Source organism: Eucalyptus grandis, chromosome 4, assembly GCF_016545825.1.
Source record: "Eucalyptus grandis isolate ANBG69807.140 chromosome 4, ASM1654582v1, whole genome shotgun sequence".
NCBI lineage: Eukaryota > Viridiplantae > Streptophyta > Magnoliopsida > Myrtales > Myrtaceae > Eucalyptus > Eucalyptus grandis.
The window spans coordinates 17,314,413-17,324,461 of NC_052615.1; the positions used below are offsets into that span (position 1 = coordinate 17,314,413).

At 40.6% G+C, this 10,049-nt stretch overlaps 1 protein-coding gene across 1 annotated transcript; it reads right to left on the reverse strand.

Moving 5' to 3' along the window:
* Positions 1-7,425: 7,425 nt before the first annotated feature.
* On the reverse strand, positions 7,426-9,799 carry LOC104429592 (dynamin-related protein 4C). Its single transcript, XM_010042436.3, has 2 exons — positions 9,086-9,799; positions 7,426-8,980 (listed from the first exon to the last, which is right to left on the reverse strand). Exons 1-2 carry the CDS (start codon positions 9,734-9,736, stop codon positions 7,643-7,645), a joined length of 1,989 nt encoding a protein of 662 aa, XP_010040738.2. The 5' UTR covers positions 9,737-9,799; the 3' UTR covers positions 7,426-7,642.
* Between the last annotated feature and the right edge of the window lie 250 nt (positions 9,800-10,049).

Sequence of the window (10,049 nt, forward strand, 5' to 3'; positions counted from 1 at the left end):
GTAAACTTGCGCATGCTCTGGCTTGTGGAAGTACTCGTAGTCGAGATGGACAAATGCGCGCTTGATATAGGGAAGGAGCTCCAGCTTTTCCTGCAAGCATTCCCCGATGTCGTGAGCCTCTTGCAAGGGCATGGTGGCGGGCAGGACGACGTCGACCTCTACAAAGTAGTGCGACCCAAAAGTGTAAGCTCTGGAGCAGCAGCTCTCCCCACTAGGGAGTTCACATTTTCCAACGCTGTCATGGGCCACGTCCGGATGGTATACAAGGCCAGCTACAAGATACATTCAAAGGAGATCGTGTGAGAGGAACAGAAGCTCATGAAATTTGTTATGGAAGTAGTCAACGTCTACAGCACAGGATAAAGAAGCAAGCCATGCAGTCAGAGAAGAAGTTATGAAAGATCACACATACTTCAACTGGTTTCCCACAAGAGTGAAAGGCCAAAAGAGGTAAATGATCAATACAAAAGCTCCTTTGCGTACTAAGCACCATGCTGATCAGTCGGTTATAGTTATTTCGGGCCTTTATTTAAAAAAACTGCATCGAAAGATGTCATGCCAGTGAAATTTTTTGCTTTCGGTCTCTAAGAAGTCGGTTATAGTTATTACTCAAGAAACGAAAACATCGCGTCATTGTCGTCGTTGTTTTTCATTGATGCAATTAGGTTTGGATGGAGAGATTTGGGGTGCGCAATCTCTTAAAATTTGGTAGGGAAGGAGGTGAGGATGGAGGGGTTCACGCTGGACTGCAACCGGTTTGGAGAGTTTGCGGAGGAAATGACAGGATACGTCAAGCAGAGGAAGATTGTTTCGAAGCATGACATCCACCGTGGCACGGAGAGCTTCTCAGAGAGCATTCAATCTATGTTCACAAGCTCCAACGCGGGAAAGGCCATTATTTAAGTGATCGAGGAAGTGAAAGCTTAACAATTTCTTAGTACTTAACAAACACAGAAATTTAATGTGACGCGTAATCTTGATACTGGCCATAAATAAATTCGATATAAATTTATATTTTCATATTTACAAGCCCTATGTTTCTTTTCCTCAATTATTCGATTTCAATATGTCCAGAAATTCGATTTTAATGTCTTGCTGGAGTTCTCTTCTGCAATTGATCAGCTGCTACCGGACTTTTGTTCGGATAGTCCCGAGCTCTCGATGGTAAGGAAAACAAAGTAAGCAACATTATTTTATCCTTCCGTAACGTTGACCACGGTATCGCAAAACCCTTCGATTTTGTCTATTGCTGGAGATTTGTTCTGAGAGTCCCCAAAACTAGATGGGGACTTAGTCCGTCCAGCCTTAGTCCATATTAACAGAGTGGACTAATCTCAGCCTCCCGTGATAAACTCAACCTTCTCATTAAACTTTCAGACAGCTTGCTAATATTGTTTGTCTTGAAGTAGCAAATCCACCGAGTGGGAGCGAGTAAGGTTTACTTGAAAGAAATCACCAAGGCAGCACAACTAAGGAAACACTAGATTGATGGCATACTTGAACTTTAAGACTTAATTGCTCTTTTCGATAGAAGGTCAAGAATCTGCAACAATTTAAAAATGACACCTTAAAAGTGCACTCTTGCAACATCGACAATCTTGACAAATATAGCACAAATTTTCTTGATCTTTTAGTTAAAAAGATATAATTTTGAAGTTTTACCAACAATATATATATATATATTGAAAACAATATCGTCACCACATATTAGTTTTAGTCACCCGAGTTGATTGAAGACTTAGGATTTCGAGAAATTTTAGGAAATCTAATGATTAATATAATTTTATGAAATTATCTATAAGTCTATAGAAAAAGAATGCTGGTGTAAAGACTTGGCTCAAGAACCTATCATGAGGAATTAGCAACAGCCGGATCTTGGTGTCTCGACCACCTAAGCCTGAGACAATCTCCTCAGTGTGTAACGTTTTTCAATTGCAAAGCTTATGTAAAAACACAAGTTGGATGATGTCATGCTTGCTTTCGGTACAATAACAATTGTTTTACACATTTCGCTGGTGAACTTGGGCCGGGTTTGGGCTTGATTTGATTTTGCTAGATAAGCTCAATATTGTCGGATGCGACATCTCGCACTTTCATTCTTTGCCTTGTTTTTCAATCATTTGTTTCCACTCTCATGTCCTAACTCTTAAATGTTGCCTACTCCAGTTTCCGTCTCCCGATTTCAACGTTGCCTTTGCTTAGGATAGAACAAAATCTCATAAAACAGACTGAAAAAAGGTCAAAAAGTTTGGAAGAGGAGAATTTCAAGATAAGAGAGAAGATTGACAAAGTTAAGAAATTGTTGAAGAAAACTGTATATGAAGGAAAAAGGTTGACAGAGGAGGATTTGAAGCTAACGGAGGAGGCTACAATATCTGAGAAATCATGACAGAAAATTGAAGCTAAATATGAAGAAAAAAAAATCTAAAGAGGTGGATCGAGAACTGTTATTGTTAAAGAATTGGAAAACATGCACAGATAGATAGATACACTAACGGAGGCCAACGGAATGAATAACGTGTTAAGTAGATTTGATAAAAGACTAAAAACTGCATATTTGCTAGAACATGCAATATCATTCCAACCATGAAGTCCCTATGAGCCAAAAAGACCATTGACTAGTGCTGCTTAATGTCTCAATCTTCACAGCAACTCAACTTTCTAACTAAAACGTTGGCCACAATGGCAATGTTTTCTATCTTGAAGTGCGAAATTTTTACTTGCTACGGACAAACATAATGGAATCTCGTCAGTGGTTCATACAACATCCATCAAAAAAGGGTGTAGATTTTTCTTTTTTTTTGGAGAGGTTGCATATATAGTTGCAATTAAACATCAGACGAATTGATCAAGGAGAGTAATAATTGAAACTATATCCTTGTTAGTTGTGCATCCAAATCCATAGCATAAAACTTTGAAAACACCTTCAAATCTTTTTGCCACCCCACATCTACATCGCACTCTATCACATATTGAGGATAGTAAAGGAAGCGGGCTTCCACATATTATGTGTTCAAACACATGTAGTTGTAAGGAAAAAACAAGCTTTATCGTACTGCGATGTAGATAAGCAGCAGCAACGAACAAGGCTACTGATGGATACTTAATTGCACTAAGGAAAAACAGTAAAATCTCTATAAACTGCCCTCTATCTCAGCTAGTGCCGCAAGATTATCGCTTTCTTCTTCAATAGTTTGATTTCATCTCTAGCTGGGGCTTTGTTCTCATATTTAGATGCAGTTGTGTTGTAAGTCCCAGATACTTAGTTGCAATAAGGAACTGGGCAGGGACTGCTGATTGTTAGCCTATTGATGCATATTAATAGAGCGGACCAAGCTATAACCATTCAATCCTAGATGAGTGCCATGCATGCTCAACATTTCATTGGCCTTATTTTGCAATTCAATATGCTCATTTTGTACACAACCAATTCTGCTTTCAATAGAATCAACTATACGGCATTGTTTTTCCTCATCACTCTTCACTTCAACTATTTTATTTGAAAACAAAGAAGGACAAGAAAAACCCTTAGAAACTCCCCGACTCACTAGAAACCATGTGGATAATATTTGTAGTTAAAATTAAGCATCAAACCTTACTAAATAAATAAATCCAAATTTTGATCGTGCATTAATTTTTCACGCAATATTTAATTGACATGATTTTTGCACCTATGAAAAGCTTATTATTTGAGCCTCTCAAAATAACTTTGCTGGACCGAAGTAAAGGGGTTGGATGAGGAGGAAATCAGGCTAACTGAAGATGAAGTTAAAAAGTTGGAAGTGGAGAAATTAAGGCTAAGAGAGGAGGTTGATAAAGCAGTTTACAGCAAGTATAGACAGAAAGATAGAGAGTGTTAGGCAAGAAATGATTGATGAGGCAAAGCACAAACTAAAAAATAGAGTGTTAACTGAAAGATGCTGAAGGAAAAATCAATAACCCATCATTTATTATAGTCGAAGGGGAAGTCATGGAGGACAAAATTCATTATTGAAGACAAAAATAAGCTTCATTGTTCAGTTCTTGAGCATCAATTTCCTCAAGGAATTTTTCTATGATATGGGATTAATTATGAACTTCTTTGAATAAGAGTACTAATTAGTTTACTAATTGGGAGAGTCAAAATCTTGCCTATAAAGTTCCGTCATGTAGAGAATTTTTCTATGATATGTGATTAATAATGAACTTCTTTGTATTAGTTTACTAATTAGTTTACTAACGAGGAGAGTCAAAATCTTGACTATAAAGTTCCATTTTTTAGAGAGAAATACTCTAGAAGAGAATGTATTCTATTACTTAAAAGTTGGATGATGCAAATGAGGAGAGGACTCCTCTATTTATACAAAAGTCCCTCTAATTACAAATCTCACATCTCATCTCATGGTGGAGATCTATCTACATGCTAATCTCACTTACTAATCTACCAGTAGAGATTCACTCCCACCTTACAATCTAATGATAGAGAGATTTAGTCATTGATCAACCAATCTGATGGAGGAGATACATCTTGGTGGATATCAATCAACATCTCACGATCCAATCGTGGAGTTTGAGTCCAACCCATCAATCCAATGGTCCTTGTCTCATTGGATTGATGACTTGGCAATACATCCGAGACATTCTCCCCACCCCAAGTTATTTATGTGCACACGGTCGGGCAGTTTTTATCCATTTAGTGTAGAAAATATCCAACAAATATATATTTTACAATTGGATACATAAAATGTGGCCCGAAAGTTTTAAGAGAAAATCTTAGCTGAACGACCTGTCAATTTCATTCAGTAATTGGGCAACGAATGGAAAGGCTACATATTGGGCCTATGTGGGCAAGCTTGGGCCCAAGAAAGAAAATCCTTTCATTCTTTTACCTTAGATAATTAAGGGTTGCGTACGCCCCTTTATCATCGAGAAATTTGTTTTTTCCTTATCAAATTGCCTCTTGAATTATTTTCTTAAAAACAACACATTACTATGTTATGGCTCCATGAGTGGTACCACTTGCAATATTTTTTGTTTGCTAAATCTTTTTTGCTTGGGACAATTTGGCCTTCCTTTAATTTTCTTAGACCATCTTTTTAGAGTAAATTGAAGATTTTGTCAAATTTGTGAATATTGAATGAGTAAATGCGTCTTTAGCCTAGCCATTTGTTTGTCTTTTATTTTGGCAAGTTTTAAGGATCGACAAATGTAAGGCCTGTCAAGTATCATATTTGCCACATCTATTTCAATGTTTTTATTCGGGACAGATTCATACTTTGAATAAATGTGGGTGAAATCTATATTTCTCACTGATCAATGAATTACTATCCAACCCAAGATAGAACAAGCACCAGCCTGTTCCAAAATGCCCTTGTTCTTTAAAATACAGCAAACAGCAGTCCTCATAATTTTTTCTTTTTTTTATCTTTTCTCTCCAATATTTTGCTTTTGACACAACTTTTTTAGTCAATGATAACTTACGGCACTAATGATCATTCTATAACATTATTGGCATAAATGGAAGTATGTGACGAGAGAAGAAAGAAATGGCCGCCACACCACTTGCGCAGCGAGGGCCAACAATCCTTGTCAAGGTCTCAAGTGGTAGTTCTCTTACGCCTCACTGGTGGCCACGTTGGAGCCACAGCCCTCATAGTGAGCAAGAGCCCTCGTGCCTTACTGGTGCCATCGCGCCAACAAGGGTCAATCGGCTCTCATGAGGGTCAATACTCTTGCCGTCATCCAAATCTAAATGAGGGAAAACAAGCTCTCGTATGCTCTCGCTCACGACGAGGGCCAATCGCTCTCACGATGCTAGTAGGGTGGCGACACTATCCCCATTCTTAATCTGACTACTCAATCACTAGGGTTTGCCACAGTGGCCACCCTTTCAACATGGAAAGAAGAGGTGATGGTTCAAATCCCCACATTCTCAGAATATTGGGATGAAGACGATTTAGTTTCAGGAGTGCGTTTCAACTCCCATGCCCTACAAAGAGGTAGGGCAAAAATCTAAGAATGAGACTTAAAGTAGGAATAAAGTAGAACCAATCAAAAAAAAAAAAATCAACTACCCAAATCAATGGCATGTTATTAAACTGTGCATTGATTGGATCAAATTGTTTTTTTTTTTTTTTTTTTGTGTTGGAGGAACCGGCTTGCAGTCGACAGTTTTTTTTTTTTTTTTTTGTGCTAGAGGAACCGGCTTGCAGCCGACAGCCGCGCCGTAAACCCCCGGGCGACACTTAAACAGGAGGACCCACCACCCCTGAGTTACACTTAACACACCTAGCGCTTAACACACCTAGCGCATCCCTTAGGTTTTGAACCCTTCACCTCTGGGCTGAGAATCAGTAGGGCCTTATCCAGCGAAGCCACCGCGGCCGGTGGTTGATTGTATCAAATTGTTTCTAATCAAATAGGACAATGACTGATTTGACACACACACACACAAAATTAATGTACAAATTGAAAATTCATTAAGGTGATGTCTGGATATGTTTATTTTTGTTTTCATTTATAAACAATACAATCATTTAACTTGCTTTAGTTTATTTAAATGTTTCTTAATTAAAAGCAATATTCGGTTACGCTTTACAATTAATGTTTATTTAACATAATTTTCATTATGCTAATATTTATCATGCCTAACTACTAATTATACTTTACTTTATTTTATCATTCCATGATAATTTTCTCTCATAAACTAGATGTTAAGATCAACTGATCAAAATAAACAAACAAAACACATTTCAATATCGATACTTACATGTTAAGAAAAGCTGTGAGGAATATATAATACATTATTCATCATGTACATATTTATGACATTATGAAAAGGGGAAAATCATATGAAGTGCTACAATTGTTATGAATTTTAGCCTTACACATATTACAACCTGGATGAATGTGTATCCTTTGGTAATGGTAATGCACTTATCACTTACAAGATGAGCTTTAAATTATAAATAAAAGGAATTTCAAGATAACTTATTCTTCTAATTGATTTTGAAGATGGTTTTAAGGAATCTCGATTAATACAAATGAAGAAGAACAAAAATGCATATACTTATCTAGAAAGGTGGTGTCAAAATTTGCCTACGGTTAATCTAAAATTATATATTTGGTCACCATAATTAATATAGAGACAGAATCGCTTTTCCAATTTAAAAAGTAAAAAAAATTATGCTTTCAAGATAGTAGATTATATTGGCTTTTGTTCCTTTTGAGGTAATCGATTCTATTCGTAACCATCATAATACTGTTTTAACTTGAATAACTGTTTACTTTTGCTTTCAAAAACATATAAGAACTGTTTATATATGAACTTAACCATACGGCCGCTAGGATTTCCAAAGCCAATTTTGACGTTGCCCCTAAAACTCAGATTTATTTCTGATTGATCATGGCCCATCGAAACCCATTTGCAGAAAGACAAACCACCAGTAAAACCAACATTCTAAAGCTGACTACTAGATCAACAAACATGGCCATCTGAACTAGTACATCATCAAGAACTATTCATAGGAAGCTAATTGAAGACTTCAGTAGAATCCCACACAGAACCACCTAACCTAACAAGAACAAGCCGATAGATATCTTTTCCTCAAATAATCCCTCGCAAGCCAAAAAGAAAGAAAGAAAAACAGAGCAACGATGCTAATTAGCGATCGTAATCGCCATCGGTAGCGATCCGGTTCATGAACTGGGCCACCACCTCCGCAGACTCCCTCAACAGCTTGACGTTTTTGTTCAGCTTCTTGCGCTTCTCCACCATCTCCGGCTTTTCCTCCATCATCTTCTTGATGATGCCAGGCCCGCTCAGCTCGTGCCTAATCTCCTTCTCCATCTCCTTGTTCACCAGGTTCTGCACGCTGAACCGCAGATGCAGTGCCACCATGTCGACAAACCTCCTCATCACAATCTTCCAGTATGGGGTCATCCTCATCTTCAGATGGAACGCCAGCCGAATCAGCTGCTGGTCGTGATTCCGGAGATGGGTCGTGTCGACAGCCCCAAGCCCCTCGAGTTGAACGCTGCTATAGCTTCTATAGTAGTTAAAGAAATAGTCCTGGTGGTTCATCAACTTGTTCCGCTCCAACAGGTACTCAGGGTTGCAAGTGTAGTCAGTGAGCTTCTCCATTTCTATAATCTTCATCATCCTATTCATCGTCTTCCCCTTCATCTTCTTGATTAGACTGGACGCCGTTCTTCTCGTCGACGACTGCAGCTGCGGATAATTCTCCGAGTGTTGCATCAACGCCTGAATCACAACTCCCTCAATGCAGTCCCAAACACGAACCACAAGACTCGGCAGCTTGCTCGATATCTCCTTCACCTTCCGCTGCAAAAGGGTGACAAAGGCGGTTTGAGGGAGGACATCCGGGAGGCCAATCCCTTTGGCCTTTTCCAAGACCTCCATTTCCTCCAATAAGAAGTTAGTCGTCAGGTTGTTCTCGGTCCAGTTTCGGAGCTCGTCGTAGTATTGGTTCAGCATCTCCGCCAGCCTGGCAGTGCAGGGCATGTCCTTCTCGTCCAGGAACTCGTCTATTTCGCCTCTCAGCAAGAATTTCCTCAGCGACTCCTTCGCCGACCCCATGATCTCCATGAAGGCCATCATGGCATCCTCAATCGAGGACAGATTTTTGGGCATCCTCTCAAGCTCGGCGATGTTCGTGTCCAGCTTGTCATTGATCTTCGTGACGATCTCGGGCAGATACTTGGCCATCATGGTGGCTTGAATCTGCGTCAGCTTTTGTGCCAAGACAGGCACACCGACGATGGACTTTTCGATCTTGCACAACAGAGGGTGCGTGTCGAACAGCTTCGCCTCTTCCAGCCTTGCTTCTTCGTAGGTCTCGGCACCAATCCTGTTTCTCACACACACATATCCAAGCCCTATATTGACATCATCCGCCGTCACCTTCTCCAGCAAGCCCTCCGGAGCTTTATCAGCCTTTGTGACGACCGCCAGAGTCCTCCTGCCTGTCTTGTCCACCATCTGCAACACAAAAACGAATAATCGTATAGACTCATTTCCTTGAGTGAAATAAATTATTCGAGTATTCAATTGGTATGGGAGCAAAGCGTGTCTCAGTATACTTACTTGCGACATCCTTATGGACTCGCAAGTGGAGAAGTCAACGGTCGCGGACAAGACATTGAGGATGAGGCTCTCCTCAGGCCTTATGTACTCCATGATCATCTCTGAGATCTGCTCGTAGATGTTCTCAGGCTGGCCGTGAACGGGGACTCTCGTCATTCCAGGCAAGTCGATCATGGTCAAGTCTGGGATGCCGGGTTTCTCGATGACCAGAGTCAGCGGCGTCTTCGAGACACCCTTCCCATGACCCGCGATCTCGTCAGTGGCATCATTAATGGCCTTGGCGATGTTGTCCTCGTCGGTGGGGACAACTTTGCCATTGAACTCGAGGTAGAGCTGGGGGCGATCAGCTTGAGGGTTTTCTTGGAGTTGCATGATGAGAGGGACACGCGTACAAATGCCCTGCCCCCGTGGCAGGTTGACGCCGGCGAGGGACTCGAGGACGCTCGACTTGCCAGAGGACTGGTCACCAACGACGACAATGGTGGGGAGATGGACGCCCTCCCCCATGACCATGAGGTTTCGCAACCTCTCGATTACATTGAGCAGGGGGCGCATCCGGTCATTGTAGGAGGCCGCGAGTGGAGGCCTACGGGCAACCAACGGGGGTTTGGGTTCAGGTTCACTGCGGACAGGAGCCTGGTCGTCGCCCATTATTTGCAGCCTCTCAGAATTTCCTTCTAGCTTTGGATGAGTTTGGTCGGAGAAATAGAAGATGTGAAGTGATGATATCGTGCTATGGAGTAGTGAAGTGATGGATTTATGACGTGGAGAAGAGACTTCTATCGCAAGTTGGACGATTCAGAGATAATTTCGTGGAGGGATTTGGTGCTGCGGAGGGGACAAAAGTGGGAACCCGATGCGCCAGTGGACAAAATTCTGTTGTACCAAAGTCACACCGCTGTGTAAACTTAGACTTCAAAGGTAGGAACTTTTAAGTACAGTTTTGCCAAAAAAACCTCGGAAT